This window comes from Cygnus olor, chromosome 3 (assembly GCF_009769625.2).
Source record: "Cygnus olor isolate bCygOlo1 chromosome 3, bCygOlo1.pri.v2, whole genome shotgun sequence".
In the NCBI taxonomy this organism is placed as follows: Eukaryota; Metazoa; Chordata; class Aves; order Anseriformes; family Anatidae; genus Cygnus; species Cygnus olor.
Window position 1 is genome coordinate 23,272,107 of NC_049171.1, and position 25,046 is coordinate 23,297,152.

Here is a 25,046-nt window from a genome sequence, read left to right on the forward strand (position 1 = left end):
ACTTTTCCAAATGACATAGCATACCCATTCTTTCAAGGCCTCTTAAACAGCAATGTTTTTTTGCAAGGCAACATACAAAATATTTACAGCTCACTTATAATCACAACGTCCATTTGTCACTTGTAACTGAAGACCAACAGGGAAATAACTGCCTGGCTAAATCACACATCACTACCCAGCTGGTGTGTAGACAGCAGCACAGATAAACACTGATTTTGAATCTGCAGTACCATATTCTTCCTTTCACAAAACATACTCTCTGAAGAGCTGGAACATTTAAACATTTCTGCTGAGATTTTTCAAAACTGTTTAAGGCACTTTGACTCAGGGATGCTAAATTAAAAAATTCTGAATTCCAAATAAAAATTTGTTGAAATTGGATGCCCCCCGAGATGATTTTGTAAATCTCAGTCCTGTAGTAAATAATGTGACATCAACCCAAGAATTTATTTTAGCAAAGGACTTAATTTCCCAGCAGCATCTTTCATCATTAGTTCAATAACTTGTACCAAGGACAGACTTATAATCAGTTAAATACTGTCCGATGTTTGAAATTATAAATAAACAAAAAGCCTTCCCTCAAGTCCCATGTTGCCTTTCTTTAGCTTATATCCTAGATTTTTTTTTGACAGATAAAAGTCACGGCTTACACGACTGTTTCCTTCTAACTTTCCCTTTTGGAAATTTGTCTTCATCATTGTATTACCAGGGGATCTTGCTTTAGTGCTGTTATTCTTTAAATATCCAACAAGGCAGAGGTTTACTATCCTCCTCATTTTAGACATTTTCACTTTATAGATAAGAAATTAGACATGGGCTTAAATGATTAGGTAAGGTCACACATGAAAACTGAACAAAACTCTTCTGACTACTAAAACTGTTCCTTAATTAATGGACCATCCATTCCATATATTGCTTTTCACTTAAAAATGTACAGAATCAAAAAGGAGAGCAATACTCCACTGAACAATAAAAAAAGGTCGGGCCACCGTTCTTTTTCACTTGTGTTTTGTCTAATGTCATCTACTGCGTAAACAGTATGAAAACAGCAAGGTAAATTTCCAAAAACCTATTCCTTCTTTAGTGGTAAAATCGTGAATGCCTGGTTCTTCAAAAATAAAATGTCTGTTTAAATAACCTGCTATTTATAGTACATAGTTTCTTACTGCTTGTTCAACATTTATAAATGATCCTGTTTGCATTGCTCTTGATTAAAAGTACCATATAAACCTTCATTGTGTGACTTTCCTGCTGCATTTACTACAAAGTAAATCACCACCTAAAACTTTAGAAACCATGGAAGAAACTAACTGATGAACTTCTTCATACAAATCCTCTGTCACCTCTAAAAGCTTACTGGAACTTGTGAAGACAAAACCAAATGAATTAAGAGTCTTTGCTTTTAAAGTGAAATTGAGAGGAAACAGAAACAGTTAACACATGTTGAAACTGCACAGGTACAAATATTAAAAACAAGATTAAACCAGTGGTGAAGAATTCACCTTCTTGCAATAACAGGTAAGGTTACAAGAGCAGAATAAAGATAAAATAGATGCACACGGTGGCCTTTTAATATATATTGGCAGCCAATTACAAATTAACTAAGTAACCACTTGCCTTATTTACTCCTGAAGGACAATCAAAAGTTGAACAAAAGCCTGTAGATATTACAGAGACAATGTAAACTTTCAAAGTAGCAAGCTAAGCACCCCTCTGCTTCTCAAATCACTGTCTCTGGCAGGTGTGCCAAGTACTGTGCAGAAGTATAAGAATTACAGCTGTAGTGCACTTTCATTCCTTTTATCACAACATAAAAAGAATCTCTCCTTTTATTTACATTGTTTGTGCTAGCTTGCTTAATTAGGGATGTTAATGTGGAGTAATAAACTATTGAAGAAAAACAAAACCAAAGGTTACGCAGGTATCTGTCACAGCAATTGCACAGATTCATCTCTTATTGAGTGAGTTTCCTAGCTTGGGTTCAGCAAGTTCCTCTTTCTGCATTCACAGATCCATCTGTAGTGAACAGAAGTTTTGGTGGAACCACAGTGCACCAAAAAGTCAAGTTCAAGCACCACAAGAAAAACCAACAACCATTCAAAAAAAAAAAAAACCCTCTTGGTATGCCATAACTTTTCATTACTATTATTATTATTATTTGCATCTGGTTTTAGTCTTTTTTTTTTTTTATATTTCCCTCCCAATTGTGATGCTTCCTCTATCATTATACTATACAGATACTCACTAGATTAGGAAAGAGGTCATTTTGTATCTGAGTTAGTGCAATTAGGAAAAGTATTATTTAGACTAAGGTTATTCTAGTACCTCCATAATGTGTCAAAGCCCTTAAAAGAATGTCTCTGCTGTAATGCCTTAGCTCTTTTATACTAATATTTAGGAAAAAAAAAAAAAGAAAAAGAAACCACAAATAGAAAACATGCACGTAACTTTAGACAAATAGCTTCAACATGTAAGGTTGTATGCTAAAGGAAATAGTATTTCTCTGAAAGCTTCTAGCACTTTTTAAAAAATGAAGAAAATTTATATCTACAAATGAAATCTATTTGTAACAAAACTACAATTTGCAAAATTGTGTGCACAGGCATAGCTGGAGAAGAAGGGGAGGGTTGTGGCAGTAATTCATTTCAATAGGTTCTTCATTATGAGGAAGCCTGCTGGCTCAGTCACAGCTGCCATGGTATCAATAGCCTTTTTGGGATCTTGTATTTTTCCTACTCTCATGATGTTGCCTTCCCTCATTAAGATTCAAATCCAATTGTTTATGCTGCCACTCACTGTTACTCTTCTTTCATGCTGATTATTTCCATTGAATCTCACGTAAAACATACAGAAGTTTAGAGAAAAAATCCAGGCACTGACTGATAGTGAGGCAGAAAAAGCAAAAGAGTTGTTTGTTCCTAAAATATAGCCATAAGGATTACATCTCTCTCTCCAGCTCCCAAATAGTATTATTAGTTGCTGCTAGTGCCATAACAACTGATGAACTGAGCCTAGCAAAACATGTTTTGTGTACATGCAAAGGTGTAAAATAATTTCTTATTCCTCAAAAATCAGTCACCTAAATAATTTGGTATTTACCAAATAAATTCTCTACATGATCTCTATTCTTGCAACCCTGATATTGCTTCCTCACTGCAAATTCAAGATAGAAGGCCCACCCTCTTCACTGTCACCTGACAGTTTTCTTGTGACAGATTCTCTCTGTTCATTTTCCCACACTCTCAATTCATCTCTTAAGTCCTACAATTGCCCTTTCCTTATGAAAAGCTAACTGAATCTCCAGTGTGCTAGGAAACAACATCCCTTTCCCCATCCTCCAGTTTTAGTTTGTCTTTGGTAATACTCCAAATACTGCTCGAAAGATGGAGATAATGCTTTCACTAACATGTCTTTTTTTTTCCTGTCCATTTACTAACTGCTCATAGCTCTCAAACCATAATCATGTTATTGTTCTGAGTACTTGAATTTAACCCTTATCTTCTCTTTCAGCAGCATGAGAAATTTTCCAGAGATTAGGCAGCAAATGCATGGATGGTACAGGAAAGGAGAAAGCTCAGTGCAAATCATCTCCCTAAATGTCATGCCACTTAGCATCTGTTTACCATGCCTAAATGGGATATATATGATGCTTGGTAAAACATTCTTCTAAAATATCCTCAGTATTCTTTTTTCTACTTAATTTATACTGACAATTTTTATCCACCAAAATTAACACTCACACATTCACACGTTGTTAATCAAGTCCAAACACAGAAAAAGCAAATGTTAACAACAGACAGAGTAATTATCACCTCTCTCTCTATTTACAACATGTAAGTGATCCTTAAGCCAAGCCTCTTAGGAGCATTGTGTCTGAAGGGGTATGTGTGACAACATGTTAAAGAGGCTGCAAGCAGAGTAAGAACCTATATCTCTACATGTAGAGTATAATCCAGTACTGCAATATTGCTAACTGATTTTTGTTGTTTTGTTTTTAGTAAGAGATGCAATTTTAACAAGGACATTATTTAGACAGACTATTTACATATTTTCATATCACTGCAATACCAGATTCATATGCTGCCTGTTCAAGAAGTGAAGGACTTTTTTTCCTGTTTTTCCATTTATTTTTACATAACAAACATAGTAATAAGAGTTGTGAAATTAACTGCAATTTAAGGAAATTATAAGCCTAATAATTGTATGATAAATTGCAGTTGGAGTACTGCATAACATTTTGGGGTCAGATATTCTGCCTCATGAGTACTTCTTTGTGAATCTAAGGGTTATCACTCCCATTAAATTCAAAGGCCTTGCTCCAGGTCCGATAAGACAAGATAGCAGGTTGCAGAGGAAAGTATCCATTGGGGAAATATTATTCCGGAGATCTTCGGCAAATTCAGAGGAAATAGAGAGTTCAAGTTCTGCACTTGTGTTGAATTTACAACAGGATGATTATGCATCATCAAAATATACATTATAATAAAGTATTATAATCAGAGAAACAGACATTATATAACAAGTCTTAATTTGATGATGAATAGTATGTTTAATCCACAAAGTATGATTTAATGGAAATCATTAATAGTTACCTGAGTAACGGATCTTGAATCCTTTCTTACTGGTTGCATGATCAGTTGACCAGCGAAGATACAGCTGATTCATTTTGCTTGTAAAGTTCATTTGTCCAGTATGATTTCCACTTAAAGCAACCAATAAAGGGCTTTGCCCTGAAGAACCTTAAGAGATGAATAAAGAAAACATTGAAGTTTTAAAGTACTAGCAGTTTAAGCAATCCTTTCCATATTTTAACTGAGCTGTGAATGTAAATATATTAAGGGAACAATAGCATGGCATATTTTTGCCATTAAAATAATGAACAGATCTCTATTTAAACTGTCTGTTCAGTTTTAGGTTTTCATGGGAGAGCAGCATAAGAAACCCAGATACAAACAAGCTGACATATAAAACAATGAGTGTTTTTGCCATAAACACTAAAAAATCACTGGAAACCTTATTTTTTTTTTTTAATGTATATATTTACAGAAATTACTCTGTAGTAGGTCACATTTCTGCTCCTTGTCCTTTTTTTATCTAATATGTATTTAAGCTCCTTTTCAACTACTGACTGGAAGCAAATTTATAAACTTCTTGACATTGTGCAGCTTGTAGAATTTAAAGCACCACCATATTACATAGTGAACATATTACCTAAATAGTACCTGTCACGTATAAAATCACCACAGTTGCAATGGGGAATACACATACATACAAGTGCTATGACTTCACAATACATACATATTAGGACTCAGTTCTGTTAAAATATTATTAGAGTATCATTATCATTATATAGTATCATTAGTATAGTATCATATATTATTATAGTATCATTTCAATGTTAAAAAATATTAATTTATGGTGAATAAAGGATGTTGAAAAGTATGTGTGTCCTGCCACTAGACTGATATCTTCATTACAATAAACCTCTAGAATAACAAGTAATGATTTGGGAGCAGATAATATAACACAACGCCATATAATGAAAGGGAAAAAAAAATCAATATCCTTTTCCTCAACATGAAGGTTATCTATTCTACAGCTGAACTCCTCCCTTTCATATGCTCACTATGCCGTTTACTTTGTGTCTTTCAAGTTTTGGAAAGCCAAGTTCAACCAACATTATCTTGGTCACAGCAGACATTTCAAATAAAGAGGGCGTTTCATTCATTTTTGCTGACTTTGACCAGCTGCGGCCTGATCAGTTCTTCTTATGTTGCATGAAAGCATAAAAATAAAACTGATCCAAGGAGACCTAAAAATTGAATACAATTGCTGTCAACATTCTCCCCTTCCAGTCCAGTAAAAAAATAAGTAAGTTTTCTGTTTGGGATGTTTCAGGTACAAAAGGGAGGCCACAGAAAACCATAAAAAATAAGACAACATCCCAGTGCTTTAGAACTGCATTTCAGTCACCATAATGACAACACTATAATTAAATATTAATAAATAAACCGTAAATAAGGTAAAATAAGAACAATTAAACATAGCTTTAGGCACAGGTTGCCCTCATCAAAATTCTTTGTGGCTTGTTTGTGGTTTTTGTTAGAGTTAGTGTCTGATGATTGCAGTGTAAGATAGACAGTGAGGACTGCTGAAGTCAACTCCTATTTTTGCTTGAAATAATGATTTATAACATGACAATCCATTTAGTTTCTCTTGCTTCATCTCTTGCTTCATCCTGGGCATTGTAAAATCTGCTTAATACAATTTAGTCAGTTCATAAAGTACCGTTACAGTTCAGAAATTCTCAGATAAAGGGCTGCAAGAGTACAATTACAAATAAAGATCTACTACATATAAAGAGGAGATAATCTTTTCTTACTAGAGATGGTGAAATTAGATTGCAGCACCACATACCACATAGCCACACCACATTTTTTAGCCATTGGGAGATCAGAGAAATGAGTCTTAATTTTTCCTTAAGTTGAGTTTCAGCTTCTGGACATTACCAAAGCAGACAGCTCTTCAGCTGATGTTCAGAAAAGTCAATAGCAGGATGCAGGTATTCTTGAGTTTGATTTTTTATTATTATTTCTGAATTTGTCTATACAGGGAAAAATATACTAAACTTCTAGGGTGCTGACCTGTCATATAATGTTTTCCTGAATGTTAGGTAAAAGTTGGCATTGCTGTCTCATTGCAATGACAGAATTATGTTAGCTTCTTTGGGGAAAAAAAAGTCAGTTTGTGTATTAAACAAATTAAACAAATGCTATTCAGTATTAGCAGACTGAATACAGCATTTTCAAGTTCAAAAGCCTTTAATAATTATATTCATGGTACATACATGGCTTCTTTGGTTTAGATGGGATATCTTAGGGCTCTGACTGATAATGGAGAAAGGGTTAATGTGCTTATTGCTAATGTGCTTATTGTTCTCAGCTGACCAGGGTGGCTTCATTAATGGGATGTCTATCCTGATCATCATGCAGCTGCAAAAGCACCATAATTTTCAATGTGGTGAGTTAGGCATAGTCACTATTTTCATTTGCATTCCAAAGCTGCCTTATAAGGTCATCAGAAGCCTATACCTCAGCAAATATTATTTCTCTAAAATTTTTCTTGCTGATTTTTATATCATTTCTATGTGAAGTTTGAGAATATATCTTTACCTGGTGTAAATAGACCAGTTATAGTAAGTTAAATGAAGCTATGCTATTTTAGACCACATAAGGTTCTGGGATATGATCTGCAAAATTTAATAATACAGAGAAATATCTAAGCCAGCTCTGAACGAGCTAGTCTGAGTTATATCCATCACTGGAAACAGTATAGCCACATCAGCATTGCCTTCTGCCCCAACTAGCTTCATCATGCTGAGATGTAGAACTAATTAGCCTAGCAAAGCACATTGCTAATGTGGCCACAGGGACACAAACAAGTATCTCTGCAAGGCACTGCAATGTGCCATATTTAAATATCAACTTGTTGAGAGCTAGCTCAGGAATCTCTACATGGCACTACATTGAGAGGTTATAAATATGCCATTATCGTTCTCATTTAAGTTTGCTGGTAGGTGGTAGAAAAAATGACTTGTGAAGCTGTGCTAGAGATGAATTTTTAAGAATGTGGTTCTATGTCATGAAATGGCAATGTTTAAAAATGTAGGAACTGTGATAATTCTTCTCTCGGATTTATTATTGACAATCTGATTTCATTACATTTAAATGCATAAGAAAAAAAATTATTTGTCAGGAGCATTAAGCAATCTAAGAAGACTTTTTCAAAAGAAAACAAAGTGATCAGATCACTAGAAAGTTCCCAGGCATACTTGCATACTACACATTGCCTTGATGTTAAATACAAAATAGAGTGGTGGAAAACAGAGATTTTTCAGACTATTTTCTCCACTAACCTGACACAGACCAACAAATACATTATGAAGGAAAAACAAAACTAATGAACCAGGATTTTTAAAAGAATGAAAAATATTGTATTTTCTTTTTCTGAATGCTGTTATCAAAAAAGGAAACTATTTTAACAATAATTTTAGACACTAAAAGCCTGTTACTTAGTAAGAATGCACAGAGAAAAATACTTCAAAACATATGAGCATTTAATATTTTTCATGTTATGAAACTTACATGGTGAATATTAATCAGTTCTATCACAGTTATCATATATTCTTGGTTAATGAGGGAGGACGTGATAACAGTCTCCAAATGAATAAAAATATATTAAAGAACTATCAGGGACCAGCTATTCTCATCAATCAACGAGAACAGAACAAGTGGCAATAAGCTCATAATTCAGCAGAAAAATAAGAATAGACTGTTAATTAAATAGGGCCCTTTGAGAGGTTACTGCTATGAAGTAAGAAATGCTTCTACATTCTAGAAATTGAGTTTTTGTCATTTTTCTACTCTTTGTCCTAAAACAGATGGCCAAATCCTTTAATATGGATATATTCAAACAAGATACAGCAGTGGTTCTGCTATGCTGTGGAAAAAGTAGAGTGGGTATTTGGACTCAAATTTGAGTATTTGGACTTAAATAATTTTACAAAATTGGACAAATGGAATTATACCCCACAAATATTTCTCTCCCAGAAACAATTCATTACAAAACAGCATGTTAGCTTCTGCTTTCAGACACCTTCATACATTTCCAAGGGTACAGAAAAACTGCATGATGTTGACTTTAATAGGAAAGCTGCTTATTGCTCCTCCTCTAACAATACCAAACAAAATTAAACAGCCTCTTGACCGCATCTATAAAAAACTTTCATTAACTAACAGACTTAGATTTAAAGCAAAAGTAATAAAAATACTGGACTAGATTTCGTATGTATTGCTGTGTAATGAAACCAACAGTTGGAAATCAAGACCCACTTGACTTTATATCTGTTCTTTCTTGGCAAGACAGAATTTGGATCTTTCTTACCATCAAATACCTCCAGCTCATCAAACTGCTTTTCACTTTGAAACATTTCTACAAAGATGGAGATGTTATATCCTGTATCAACCTTTATAGTCCAAGAACAAGTCTGAGAGTTGGGATATGTGCCTGGGTAGCCTGGACTGAGGATCACTCCTGACGATTCTGTACGGATTTCATTCGCTGGACATTGTGCTAGAAAGGATACAATAAGAAGAAAAATAAGAATAGCAATGAAACAAAGTATTTTCATTAAAAAAAATAGTTATAATACTTTTTAGATATATATACTTCAGTTTCAGTTTCCAAATAAAAACATGTTAAAATCATGTTCCTGTCAGTACAAACAGAAACAAGAATCAGCTTTATAAACCTTGCATTTATGAAACGGAACATCAATCTTAATAAAACATTCATCCAGAAACATGACCAAAGAGTCACAGCCCAAAGAGTTTACAGTCAAGAGGTCTGTATACACTGGTGTGATCATTCCCATATGTAGGTAAAAGTCCCAGTAAAATTTATTATTTATTTATATATTTATATTTATCATTTATCTATTTATTATTATTATTATTACTATTATTTCACCTTGTATTCAACGGTGTATATGATCTCTGCATATGACTATACTAAATAGCTGTATATTATATTAAACAGTTGAAAATTTTATATTCTAAATACTGGTTTTGATTAAAATAATCTTTTGTTGGCTACTTTTTCTTTAATATTTTGCCTCTCATGCAGGATGGACATCTTCATGTCTGTTTGCTGTTGAGGTCTGATACATTTTCTCTACATTTTTGTGTAAGATTCACAAATATATCTTTATATATATACATTCCTGGAAATTGTCTGGCGAAGTATCCAAATAATTGTGTAAAATAAAGGATTTTGGAAAGCTGAGTAACATTAAAAAAAAAAAAAAAAAGAAAAAAAATGATCAGGGGAATAGATGTGGGAATAGACATAGTCCAGGGGAAAAAACAAAACCAAAACCAAAGAACAAAAAAAGATAACTATCAGAAACAAACATTAAAAAGCAGGCTGTTTCCCCTAGTTGGCCTTTTACAGACTTCAGACTTGGAGATGAAATTTTGGTTCAGTTGTAGCCAAGAATTTTGCTGTAAACTTTTGGAAAACAGGACTGGACAAGAGGTCCTTTCCAACCTCAACCATTCACAAGAGATATATCACAGTACCTAATAATGAGAGAGACATTTCAGCAGTTACTCAGGGGCATGAGAGACAGTGTATTGCTCCTTTATAGTTTAGTTGGCTGGATGCACAGGTGGGTGATGTGGCAAATGGGTAATGCTCACTTCAGCAGCCATTGCTGGCTCACTTTCTCCATTATCACAGACTACTCACCAGCTTTCCCTGGGTATACCTTAGTTGCTGATTACATGACTTAATCAGTAGGGTGGAAGCTAGACTTGAACATTTATAAGATTCATATGGTTAAAGACATAAAATTGAGACAGTGAGATACTGAAACAGCAAGACTGTTTCACCTTGATCTGTAAAACAAAGGACATGTCCATTTTCCAATAGTATTATCAATCAATAATTGTCAATGGAATAAAAATAAACTCCACAGTGCTCTGTTCTTTATGTTACACATACAACAGGTGAAAACAAACATGGATTTAAACACTTCAGCCCCAGAAAATATTTAATTATTATTTATAAGTCCATCCTGTGAATTTTATAAGTAGCTATTGTAAAATGGTTTGGCATGATAATACGAAAAACAGTAAAACAAACAAACAAACAAAAAAACCCTGCTCCAGGCGTATTGGAGGGTATAAGCGATCTATTTAACATTCATTTTTAATCATATAACTACACATATAAATTCAGAATACTGTTATTTGTTAGTTTGCTTGAATTCATACATAGAGACAAGGCTTACAGAAAAACAAAAGCAAATAACAGAGATCTTTACGTTACACAATGACATGTAATTGAGTGTGTTGGGGAAGTGAGAAAAGTCCTTCTGCAAGATAGCATAACACTCATACCAAGAAACAGATTATCTAACCTGACTTTTGGAGAAATTTGATTTGGTTGTTTTGATAAAGGCATGACTAAGCTTCTTGACCTACCTCTAATACTATTGATTTCTCCACCTATGATTTCACTTTTTATTCATAAATATCATTACCATGCTAGGACAATAGTACTACCTCTCTAATTTAAGTATTTTCATCAGTCAGATTAGAGATATCTACCTTATACCGAATGTCAAGTAGCTGTTTTATAAACATGTGATTTTTTGTGACCAATAAAAGAATATTTCTTGCTGTGCAGTGCTCATCATGCTTTAATTTACATCTCTACCCTTCCCTAACAGCAATTAAAAAAGTAAATAAAGTTATAGAAAGAGAATATAAGGACAGGATGGCAGCATAGGCTCCACAGGTATAAACACAAATTACAAATGTTCAACTATTGATCACCACAGGAATGCAACCTTGAAAGCTGGGAAGAACCGGTTTAAGGGCTTAAAAAAGTGAATAAAGAACATGTATCCAGGGTATTTGAAACATCCCACATATAGTGAAAATGTGACGTAAAATTGGAAGGTACAAATGACAGCCACAACACCCACAAAAATAAAAACAAAAGGCAGGGATGGGGGGGAGAGGGAAGTGGTGAGAAACAGACAGAATTTCTGCAGCAGTGTCTTTCTCATTAAGGACTCTGCACTGCATTAGCACCAATTCTTACCTGCAGAAAGTTGCCTTGCCTCTTCAGTAGAGAAGGGAGTCCGATTTGCCATTTTACCACATCTTACAATGTCAGCTCAACATGTTTCATGTCATGTTTCACTAGCTATTTTGGTTAAGTAAGTAAAAATTTTGGAAGAGCAGCATGTGTTTTTTCTGCTCCAATCCTACACACTTTACAAAGATGATTACTAACAAAGCACTTGGATACAAAAATGTATAAAAACAGATACGGATAAATATATTTGTGCAAATGAGAAGGGGGCAGAAAACACATCATTCTTAAAACTTAATGATCTGGAGATCATTAATTCAGAATGATGTACAAGTGGTCACAGAGACTGATTTTTCTTGCCTGTTAGATGTGTCAGCAGACTTGTCTTGTATATAGCATTCTAGAATCTGGCTCTCTATCACATAAATGTATGTGTCTACCTCAACATAGTGTAGACAGACACAGCACAGCTCAGGAGAATTAAAAGCTTTCTGACATCTTTCAAAAATATGAACCTGATCCAAATACAGATAATATAAACAATCACAAACTACAGTTGGTAAAATGCAGAAACACAAGAAGACAGTCAGAAAATTAGTTTGAAAAACAATGCAAATTACATGGCAAGTAGCAATTTTTCCAAGTCTATTAGGATCAGATAGTAATGTATAAATGCAGTTCTATACTCCATCACCTCAAAAGAAATAAAGTAGAATTGGAAAAGGTATTGAGGAGGGTGACAAAAATTATTAAAGGTATGAAATATATTCTGGTCTGTAGAATAATGCCATAAATATTGTGAATAGAGGACAACTCATTACTGTTTTTTCCACTAGAAGAACTACAAGACATGAAGTAGAAACAGCAGGTGTTAAAGGTTCAAGACAGACAAAAGGAGAAATATCTTCATATGTTACATAATTTAATAATTACATAATTTAAATCCACAAAAATTTGTGTATTTAAAACATTTGCAGTATTTCAAAGTGGGATTGAATAAATCCATTGAAGAAATAGCCCTACAGGATTCACAATACAAAGAAGTGAGTGGCTTAGACACTGTTTTTTGAAGTCTTGAATTTACTTCATACTTGCAATGATCTTATGCTCTTTGCTATATCATTATCCGCCACTGCCAGAGATGGAACATGGCATATATGGATTTCTGGTCTGATCCAGTATGTTATCAATTGTTTCTTTTACTGTTGTTACTTGGTAGGAAGTGCAGGCTGGAATGTTCCAACCTAACCTCAGTAGGTTGGTGTAAAAATTTTTGGTCATTCTTATTTTAAACCCTTCTGAACACAGGTCTTGGTGTGATATAAATGATTAGAACTTATAATTTAATTGGCCTCCAAATATACAAAGTTCCATCTGTAAGCTAACCCATTATTTTAAAAAACATATTATTATCTTGCTAGTTTTAAAGCAGTAGAACTATAAAAACCATGAGAAACAGTGCGCCAGAAGTAAGAACAGTGATTGCAGGAAGGGGAAAAAAGAAAGTTTAACATTTGCTAGAAGATGTACCTGATTTGAAAGTTGCTTTTATGATAATAGGATGAGATTTTCTCATAGAATCTCCTGCGTTGGAAGAGACCCATAAAGATCACTGAGTCCAACTCGTGGCTCCACACGAGACCACCCAAGAATCAAACACTACATCTGAGAGTGTTTTCCAAACGCGTCTTGAACTCTGACAGGCTCAGTGTTGTGACCACTGCCCTGGGAAGCCTGTCCCAGTGCCCAACCACCCTCTTGGTGAAGAACCATTTCCTAACATCCAGCCTGACCCTCCCCTGTCCCAGCTCCATGCCATTCCCTCGGGTCCTGTCGCTGTCCCCAGAGAGCAGAGCTCAGTGCCTGCCTCTCCGCTCCCCTCGTGAGGAAGCTGCAGGCTGCCATGAGGCCTCCCCTCAGTCTCTTCTTAAGGCTAAACAATACCATTGATTTCAGCTGCTCCTCATACATCTTGCCCTCTAGGCCCCTCACCATCTTCACAGCCTTCCTTTCTAAAACTCTCTAATGGTTTTATGTCCTTTTTATACTGTAGTGCCCAGAACTGCACACAGTAACTGAGGCGAGGCTGCACCAGCGCAGAGCAGAGTGGGACAACCACTTTCCTTGACCAGCTAGCAATGCTGTGCCTGATGCACCCCAGGGTACGGTTGGACCTTTTGGCTGCCAGGGCACACTGCTGGCTCATATTCAACTTGCTGTTGACCAAAATCCCCTGATTCTTTTCGGTGGGGCAGCCTCTCATCCCCCAGTTTGTACATATATCCAGTGTTGCCCCTTCCCAGGTGCAGAATCTGGCACTTGCTCTTGTTAAACTCTACATTGTTGGTGATTGCCCAGCTCTCCAGTCAAGATCTCTCTGCAAGGCCTCTCCACCCTCAGTGGAATCAATCACTCTTCCCAATTTAGTGTTATCAGCAAACTTATTCAGTATACCTTCAAGTCCTACATTCAAGTCATTTATGAAAACATTCGAGAAAACTGGCCCTAATATTTGATTTTGATTTTTTACAAGAAGTTATCCAAGAATTGTCATTTCAGCCACAGAAAAACTGTATAATGATGCTGCTTCCATAGCTAAAATGAAAAAAAAAAAACAAACACCTTATTTTATATTTCTGGTGACTCAAAAATCTTTTATCTTTATCTAAGACACAAACATATTCTGTTTATTGAAAGTATCGATTACACTTACTTCTTTGTAACAAGTAACTGACTTTTTAGATCCCCAAAGAGAGAAAAATATTATCAAAATCATATATAATATACATATACCCATTGGCAGAAATGAGTAATAGCAATAGCAGTTAAATCAGTCAATCCTTCACTAAAATTTAAAGCCATAAGTAAATGACTAAAAGAATAGTAAGAGGTCACCCTCAGGTAACTGTTCAAATGGTTCACTATTTCATTTATTTTTTCCCTAGCACATACTGACAAAGCTAGATGAATCCTCAATACACATGCTTAAACTCTACTGTGTTAGTGAGCAATACTCTACTATCATGAGATCAATGTTCTTTCAACCTATCATCCCTCTGGATTTTGTATTTACTACCCTCAGGTTGGAGATTTCTGTCTTGTTAATATATCTGCTGATATATTAAAATCTCCTAATTAAATAGATTTTTTAAAAAGAGTTTAAAATGAATAGTTACAACAAAATTTATATGAATTTATATATGAATAACATATATTGTTTAAAGAAACAGTGTTATCAAAGTGCTACGTGAGAACATTCATATATTTACTTATGAGTAAACAACATAAAGATAGCAATTGAAAACACATTTTTAAGTGACCTACCAGTATTTCACATGATCTAGAAGAAATACTGATAAATAGCTAGGGTGTTATCATAAAATAGGCTTTCAGTTCAACATTTATCTCCACAGTAATAATAATTTGCACAGAGAGACAATATTGGAGAGTTTTGTTTTGTTTTTTCAGAAAGGAAAATGAAATGTATTTAAAGGAACAGCTCATGTGAGGAAAGGAAGCCAGCTGCATCCCAAGTCAGCTAAAGGAACTCCTCTCTTAAGTCTGTTCAAAATAACTGTGCCAAAATCTTTACTCTAATGCCTCTGGTTCCATTGTCTTTTGTCTCTGAACCTCCCCAATTTTTTTTATTTTTTATTTTTTATTTTTTTGTTACCAGGTGATTTCATTTGATGTTGTCTCCATTAATTCTGCTGTATTCATATCAAAAGAATACAAGACTAAAAGCCACTACCAGTTGGTAAACCTACTCATCAGCAGGAACCGTACTATTTAATCCTTTTAATGAAAAATCATGTGTATTAAAGATGTCTAATAATCAATTAGGAACAACTTGTTAAATAGTAAAAGTTGAGAAACTTTAATATATAGGATTGTTCTGAAAAACAATAAATAATATGAGGAAAGGAAGAAAGTCACAAAATTTATGAATTCTATGAGGGAAGTACAGAGCTGCTAGTATTCATCTGGAATGTCTCAAAGAACTGCAAAGAAATGAGTGTTTCTACCATCAGAGAAAGTCCTGAGTTTCATTTAGCTGACACAACTGTTGGAAATCAACTACTCCCCTGTGCTTAACAAATGACAAATCATTATCAGAAACTCCCAACGTCTCTGTAGTTTTTACCTGAATTTTAACAGAATTCTTCAGTTGAAACATTGAAACAGCCAAGAGTTAAATTACTGCTTTTACTGTTAACTTAAAATTGAAAGCTGGATTTGCAGTGCAATTATTGCATTCTGACTATATTATCTTACAGCAAATATACCACTGACTAAATAACTCAGTGAAATTATAAGTCATTAGAGAACCTTGATTCGTAATTATTTTATTAAAAGAAGTAATTTCCTGAGCACTATGTTTGGTGAAATCTGGTTTCTTATGACATCATCTGCAGTTCTGGTTTCCCAAGTGTAACAAAAAGCAAGCAGTGAATACAGCTTTTTCTGTAGTTCAGTTGGAAAAATATGTATTTCCTGTTGTCTAAAAATACTGAGTTTGTGCTGCAGTGTTTTCCTTTGATAGGGGTACCAATTTGTACTTTTTGTTTCTATTAATTATGTCTTCTGCTTTCGTGAATCATACAGGAACTTTGAAACTAACTAACAGATTAAAACATTTTATCAGAAGGGAGGACAGCCTTGAAAAATCCTATAAACCTTCAGGAAATTAAGCATCAATTGTATATTACTTCAGGAAATTAAGCCTAAAGAAGAGCATGCTCTTTAGAGACAGAAGTTCACAGCTGAATTTTGCTACATATTTCAGAACACATTTTTCATGTGTCTTTGTTGTACAATGTCACTATATTGTTAAAGTAGAGAAAATAATTTCTTATTTAGGAGGAAATTCTTCACTCAGAGGATGGTGAGGCACTGGAACAGGTTGCCCAGAGAAGTTGTGGATGCTCCATCCCTGGAGGTGTTCAAGGCAATCTGTACTGGGGCCCTGGGCAATCTGACCTAGTGGGTGGCATCCCCGTCCATGGTGGGGTGTTGGAACTGGATGGTCTTTATGGTCCATTCCAACCCAAGCCGTTCTATGATTCTATGATTATTTTATTTTGGAAGCTTAATTTAAATTCATATATTTAAAGCTCTTCAGGGGAGAAAAGAAATCTTTCATTTGCTGTGAAACAATGATAAATCATTTAAAGGAATATTAAAAATAAGTGTTTCAATGGTAGTGTAGTTAATGAGACTACTCCTTAAATATACATGTGATGCTCAGTGCCTTTGACAGTCAATCCACTTGTCTTTTGATTCTAAAGTACTGAATGTCTGTCCAAAAATTTTAGAGCCCAGTTTGAAGTTGTGTGCATTTCTTAGATACTGAAGAAATAAATGGAAAATTTTCCTTTGAAAACATTGATGAAAATACAGTGCCCCAAAATTTCACCTTTAATATATAGAAAGAGAAAAGGGGGTACATACTAATCACGCACAGTCTGTGTAAGCATATATTTACCTTCACAAAATGGAGAAGATCCTTCAAATTGCAACTGTGTATTCAGTTTGCAGGTTAATATATCTTGTCCAACAAGGGTGAAACCAGGATGGCACTTGTACTTGGCAAAATCTCCTGGAAGAGTTATTAACAGCAACAACAACAAAATCTTAAAATTTAAAATGGAAAAAAAATCAAACAGAAGTACACCAATATCTCCGGTGTAGTATGAAATACATTAATAGTTTACTTTAGCTAAAATTCAGGTGAAAACGTAAGAAAGAAAATGATATACTATTTTATCACCTATTTCAAAGTCATCATCTTCTGTAAACAAATCTGCATGTGGAACTATTGGTGGAGGCTGGCACTTCTTCAGCTGATATGCTGCAAATTTAAGTGAAAATAAGATTAAATAATGGTGTGCTAAGATTCATTTTACAGAAAATTCATTTAATATCTACACTTGCCAAATTGCCAAAGCTACAGTAAAACTCATGGTCTCTCAGTTACAACATTTTCCAATTTAAATTTCATGACATTACCTATTATATATATAAAACAAAAGAGTATTTATTATGAGTATAAACACTATACTACACTGCCTAGATGGTTATAGATCCATTGCAGAACTGGATGCAGTTGAAATGATTATGAGGAGGTATTTGCAGCTACAAAGCTTCTGTTTTATGTGGCTGCCTTTGCAGCATGTCGAAGGGCTAAACACAGATTATTTAGATTTCCTGGAAAATCTGTAATTACCTGTCACATATCTGGTTTGTCATTCTTAATTTAAGTATTCTAGAGAAACTAAGGGTTAATCTTTCTGAAGTACAGATGCATATATTTACTTTAAAAAGAAGCAGCAATGATAACAGTGTTTATAAGTTAAACAAAAGAAAAAAAAAATGTCACTGCCTTTAAAATAAAATGCTTTCTCTGCTCTTCAAATCTGTTTCCAAAAACTGTGAGCTGTCTCACAACGAAGGTGACCAGTGCAATGGCTGACATGTTTCTGAAATGGAGCAGAATGCCTACAACAGCTAAAGAAACCATTTCTGGATAAAAAAAAAAAAAATCTAAACCAGAGATTTAAGACTGCGATCAGACTCCACATAATATAGAAAAAGTCTCCTCTTCATGCAACAAAATCACAGTCAAGAACACAAATTCTCCTGGTACCTTGGTAGCCATTTTTGAGAAGTTAAAGAAACAAAATAAGTGATACTGGGGAATCTAACCTTACCTTCCACATTAGTTTCTGTAGCCCATTTATGAACACTTATGAACAATGTATTTAGGAGCTTAAACTCTATGCAGACCGATAGTTTTCCTGGAGAACGTCCAAGAAAAAAGCTCCACAACTTGCTTAGACACGTGACAGCAAGTTTCTAAGCTACAGACAGCAAGCAGGAGAAATATATGCATGTCCTGTGATACCCTTGATTTCACTGAACTAAGACACCTATCATCTCCCAGTGTGTGGGCTCAAAAATAGAAACCCCTGCAACTTAGTCTCCAAGAAGCCCAGTTTGCTGGGGTTTCTCACTAGTAGCCTCACTGCTTCGAATTCAATTAAAAGCATGGACACTGTTCACAGTATACATGATTTTCAGCCAGTGATCTATTATGCAAAAGTAAATAAACAATGCAGAGAAAAAGAAGCAGATTCATTCATTTTTAACCTTGCTAGACTAATGCACTACATATTGTGACAGATTATTTACCTTTCCTTTTTATCATCTGAAGTCATGGACCCTGAAAGACTGACTACACCTTTATACACCCTCAGCATAAAACTGGAAAATGCTGTCACTGACCACTCCTTGTGGTTTGCTGCTTTGACAATCCTGGAATGTGGGAGCTGTATGTTCCCTGTATAATGACTAAAACCTGGTGCTTTATTCTTTGCTCCTCAGGTAAGTGCTCTAGACATTAGGCTACCATGAATCATGTCCTTCTTCTGGGAGAAAATCACAGACAAGAAAAAAAATTCAGACTCAGTACTAATCTTGCAAAGACTTCTCCATGCAGACTGATACCTTCAGGTACACTCTTCCTGTGTCATTGACTCCTGTCCTGGTGAATTAAGTCACCCTATCTTTTTAAATTCCAATCCAGAACACCAATAATCTTCCATTTAATATACAAAATCAGGATGAATTCAGAATTAGAAATAGAACTGGAGTTCAGCATTTTATGTCTGAGTTAAGAGGCCTAATGTGCATTTCCTGTAGCCCTGACTGTAACTTTGAATATAGTACTTTGCTGGATATTAGACGTAAAACTGTTGTGCAATAGTCCAACACTATCCCACCAACCTTTTTCATGATAATTGCTATGATTAATCAGATGGTGCAGAATTTTATTATGGAAGTATAAAAGTAATTAATAAATATATGTGTCAAATTAATTAAAAATTTGAAAGCACAATATTAGACAGCAATGATTAATATTAAAGATAGGTCATAGTTTATTCAAAAGTACAAATGAATTTCCTTTTTTAACATACATTTTTAAAAATTTATACCATTATTTTAAAAAAGTAGCAAACCTATGAATCCCTATAATCCTAGTAAATTTATTTAATCACTATATCACATAGTTAAGAAAAATTTTTAAAATTCACTTGATTGTGGTAATTAGACACTGATGATATAAAGAAAACTGACCATGAAAATTGAGAACAAAGAATCCTCCTGTTGAAAAATCGCTGTGAAATTTGAGGAGGACTTGATTGGTGGAACTGTAAGCTGTTTCCAGAGCTGTGTTCCCACTGAACACTCCCAGCTGAGGTGAATTATGGTCAGGACCATCCCTAGGAAGGGAAACATAAAAAATCAGATGAAGAAATACAATAGTTAACATTTAATTATCAGTCTCTTTTCTCTGTAATGCATGTTATATTTTTGTAAAAACTGCTTTCCCTAATTATTTAGAATGAATTTGTTTTTATTTCTATCAACACAGAATACTCTTTCAATATGTTTCTACAAAGTTTTGAGAGACCAAGAGTACTTTATAATAACTTTTATATTTCCATGGGTAAGAAATTTACTGTCAGACTTTGTAACATTTGAAATTTTCTGTGGATGTTCCTGCCAAAATTCTCATATATACATCACCTGAAAAAAGAAATGTATCTAGAAACCTCTTAAGATCTTATCGTATTTCTAATATTTTTGACCTGGATCCTTCAAGTCTGCATTCATGACTAATGCATAGAGAGGTGTGCATGTTGCAGGTTCAGCCTGCCATTTCAATTCATTCCTGAGAATCAAAAATCTCTTCAAAGGGGGAAGAAAATAGTGGAAAAAAAAGAAAGGTTGTGTATTTCTGAATAGTGGAATAGACACCCAAAGAGAAATACTACAAAAATACCAGGCTGCTTCCATTTTCAGTATCATCACACAGAACATTCATCTCTAAACAGCCAGAATAAATAAATAAAAGCACTGCTTTTATCAGTGAAGAATTTTTGGAGCCCTGCAACACCTATTTGTGGTCTTCTTCTATATTACATTTACTGAACCAAAACTGAATCAAAAACCCTTTGCAATATGTATTTTAGAAAGCTGGAGATTACCTAGAAGCTCTCTGAAAGCATTTAGCTTTTGACCTTTCAGTGTCTTTAAGTTAGAGGGATATTTGTTCATCTCTAGCTGTATGTTTAAAAAGCCAAGCATTAACTCATTTTTGTCTATTCCAAACCTATCAAGATAATCTCTTATTAAAAGGAAATATCTGGTGTATGGACAAACTTGGTTTCAAGTTTTGAAAGAGTGCATGTCATGTATTTACTTTGCTGTAACAACATTTTAAAAATATTATTTAGATGAATTATTCTTCCCCAAAGAAGTTTTTCAAGATTATCCAGTCTTCCAAAATCAACTCTAGTATCAGTGACAACAAGAAAAAATAAACTGTAGCTGACTTGGCATAAAAATGTATTTTCTTTTTCTTGCTGCCTTGCAAATAATTGTCAAATTAATGAATCCTGAATAGGAACATGATAATTTACTTAGCTTTTCATTTTAAAAGTCTTATTACCATTGAGGAAGAAGAAAATATTTTTTTTTCTTGTTTTCCAAAAAAAAAAACACCAAAACCAGAAAAACTCTTTCATACTACGGTTTGACACTTCGTACAGAAGTGAATGGTATATATATGAATGATATAAACACAATTACTTGTAACAGCCTCCTCCTAGCAAATTCAAGAGCTATTCATCACTGATACCTCAGAAAACAACTCTTAAAAAAAGCCTGCTTGTGATTTATGGGCAATCAGAAACTGAAAGAAATAAGCTGTAAAACAGTTCAATATAATAGTTCAGGAATTCAGCACATACTACAGCCAAACAAGTTCAAAAAAGGATACAGGATTTTAGGATTTAATTGCTTAGGCATAAAAAGAGAAGTCACCAATCCAGCATTCTTTTCATTTAACACGTCAGAGAGGACAACCCATGACGGATATTAGAGACAAATTCCATGATAATGAAAATACCAATGGCAGCTAATGTGCAGTTCATAAACAGTTATGCATCTCTTTTATAAGCTGACTGAATTTCCCTATTTTAGTATTGGATTTTAGTATTACTGTATGGAAAAAACTCACCCTGTTCAGCAATAATGGACCAGCTGGGAGATGGGAGCAGCTGGAGTAAGTTATATCCCACATTCTGTGCAAACTGTCCCCTTGTAAAACTATCTGCAGCACTTATGAGAGAGAAGTAACTGGACATTGTGTGGGGTAGGGACCAAGGTTAGCTATTGATGAGTATGTAACAACTTCCTGTCTAAGACACTGTCATCTATGCCTGCTCTTCAGTGTAGTAAATTCTTATGGAAGAACTTTGTCAGCCCTGAGACCTCCTTTTCCAGCTGGAGACACAAAATTGAGAGGGGTTTGGGGAATTACAAGTTTGGGGAAGAGTAACATACAAGGTGAAGCTGAAAGATGTAAAGGTACAAGGGCTGAAACCTTGGCTTCAAAAAGAGAGACAGCCTTATTAAGAGACTGGAAAATCTCAATGAATGCCTAAATCAATTAATGTCTAAAAGATGTCAAAAAGTTTTGCTGCAACTAACATATTACCTCAGATATTCACAGGACACGTAATTTAACATAATGCAGATTGCTACATCACTTTGACTTCAAATGGTCTCATTTGGAAAACAGGGGGCCAGTTCCAGAAACTGTAAAATGTAACTTGTATCTTCCTGCACACAACCACGATTTCAAAGAAGATCTGATTGATAACTGAACATGTGTCAAAGTACTTTTAGAACCATAATCTTAAGGGTTCATATCATGATATAAAGCGTTAATTATTTCATATATTTATAGAGCTTGTTGTTGTATATGCTGGTCTTCAGCATAGACGGTAACATAAAGGGCAAGACTAAGCAAAAGCCAAGGCCTGGGACAGTGAGTTTTTGATAAATTAATCAGAAAAAAAGCACTTTTATTTTGAAAAATTACATACCAAACAGCAATGTAGTCATTCACAGGTTCAGTTTGGAGTAAGGTAAAGTTGATGTAAATTCCATGGCCTGGAGGTACAACAATTAACCAAGTACAGTCCTTGGAATTTGGGTATTCATCTGGAAATCCTGGGGAATAAACTGTACCATTCTGAGCAGTTACATTATAGCCACAAGGAGCTGAAAAGAAAACAAATGAAAAAAATAATAAGAAAAACATACTTCTTCAAGTTATGCTTTCAGATTCTAAAACCTCTACAGGAAAAGCCAATGTTGTTCTTAAAGACAGTGTTTTCTCTTGGTTGCTTGATTCTTGGAGATAAAAAGTACTGATATTTCTAAGAAATAAGTTATCCTGATGTCTTTCAGATTTTATTGCTTAAAATCCATCAAAATCTACTGGAAATGTTGTTTTTATACAAAATAATTTAAACTAAGTTAACAAATTTTAAAGGGACATCTTCAGTTTGTATTCAAGATTCAGAAACAAGCAAAGAGGAATCCTTTTAATAGCCTCTGGTTATACAGGACAGGTTAAGGAGGCTTTCACCACTTCACCTTCTTCATCCATACCAATATTAGCTAGTATGATGAGTTCAGCACATCTTCCCATCTTAGAACATTTGCTCATGAACTACGGTCCTTTTAGTGACCAACAAAGGAAGCAAGGAAAGGAAAGAGAAAGGAAAGAAGGGTTGTTTATATCTGTCTAAGGTCTCCCTGGAGCTTTCTCCAGGCTGAGCAACCCCAACTCCCTCAGCCTGTCTTCACAGGAGAGGTGCTCCAGCCCTCTGATCATCTTTGTGGCCCTCCTCTGGACTCGTTCTAATATTTCCTTGTCCTTCTTGTGCTGGGGGCCCCAGAGCTGAACACAGCACTCCATGTGGGGTCTCATGAGAGCAGAGCAGAGGGGTAGAATCACCTCCTTCGCCCTGCTGGCCACACTTCTTTTGTTACAGCCCAGGATACGGTTGCCTTTCTGGACTCTAAGCACACCTTGCCAGCTCATGTTGAGTTTCTCATCAACCAACATCCCCAAGTCTTTCTCCTCAGGGCTACTTTCAATCTATTCCCTGCCCAGCCTGTATTTGTGCTTGGGATTGCTCTGGCACAGATGTAGGACCTTGCACTTGGCCTTGTTGAACCTCATGAGGCTTACATGGGCCCAAATCTCAAGCCTTCCCTTCCCTCCAGCATGTTGACCACACCACATGGCTTGATGTCATCATACATAAAGCACAGTTCTAACAGGAGCTGACTTAGTATAACTGTTCTTATCTTCACCCATGTCCCAGGATTTGTTTCTAATTAATTAAAACTGAAATTCATAGTATATATTTGGTCTTCCTAGGTAAAGCTAATATACGAAAATGTGGTAACAGCATATCAGGTGGCTAAAAATATTAAACAATTATACAGAACATAGAAGTGGGACAATTTTTAATGCCAGTAGACAAACAAAATATACTGCTTCATATTTTTGAGAAAGACCTTTACATTGTTAGTTCCCTTAGTCCATATGAGAAGCTAGAAAGAGTATAGAACATGTCTGCATTACTACTACGAACGGAATGAAATCATGGAATATAGAAAAAGAAAGATATGGAAAGGATAAAAGGCCTCAAACAAGTAAAACCTTAGCCAAGTGGCCCAGTAAATATGGTGCTGTCACTGCTAGCAACATGCCACAGAGTTAGCATCAAGCTAACAAAACAGGCCACAGACAGCCAGGTTTTTCTGGTTTTGTTCTGGTAGCCTGGAACTTGTTTTAACTTGTCACAGCAATTGTATAATGATTGGGTAGCTACTTACTACTTCATTTTAGCTTTTGCTTAACTTTGTACAACTGTGTGATGTAACAGTTAATATTATATCTATATATATTTTATGACTAAAAGGTATTGCTGACAAACAGATTTTGTGTACAGAATGAACACCTTCTCCTGGATTACAACCCCTGAATTTAAGACTTGTATAGGCGCTAGAACAGTGAGTGTAACAGCAGAGAAAGGGGTAGATATTAGAAGTTTGTGTGTACCATTCTAACATTACCTGATTTGAAATATTACTATCACTGTAACTGGACTAATAATTCGGTTAGACTCTTATGATTTTCTTTGTACTAAAATTAAACTTTTGGCTTTGCATATATGGCACGTTCCTTTTGCCTACTGCAAATTTTGAGTGTAAGATTGGTGAGAATTCAAGCAGCCTATTTCATAACTTGGTTGCAGCAAATTCTTACCAATATATTTTGGCACCAGTGGAAAAGCAAGAACACCTAAATATAATAATAGCAGAAATGCTGCCATGATGATTTTGTTACCCGAAGAAAACAAAAAAGAGAAATACCAGGTGTCTTCAGCATTCTTGAATCACAGACCTGTTGTCCACATATCACACACAGACACTTAGAAACCTTTTTTATG

At 34.9% G+C, this 25,046-nt stretch overlaps 1 protein-coding gene across 5 annotated transcripts in view; it reads right to left on the reverse strand.

Moving 5' to 3' along the window:
• Positions 1-25,046, reverse strand: part of CSMD1 (CUB and Sushi multiple domains 1) — a 1,148,093-nt gene that overhangs the window by 102,633 nt on the left and 1,020,414 nt on the right. For all 5 annotated transcript variants that reach the window (XM_040551456.1, XM_040551454.1, XM_040551453.1 and 2 more), the window contains 6 exons: positions 22,620-22,797; positions 19,801-19,946; positions 17,435-17,515; positions 17,150-17,263; positions 8,944-9,132; positions 4,593-4,739 (listed from right to left, as the gene is read on the reverse strand). In XM_040551456.1, the coding sequence (XP_040407390.1) occupies positions 4,593-4,739; positions 8,944-9,132; positions 17,150-17,263; positions 17,435-17,515; positions 19,801-19,946; positions 22,620-22,797 (855 nt within the window). The remainder of the gene's footprint in view (positions 1-4,592; positions 4,740-8,943; positions 9,133-17,149; positions 17,264-17,434; positions 17,516-19,800; positions 19,947-22,619; positions 22,798-25,046) is intronic.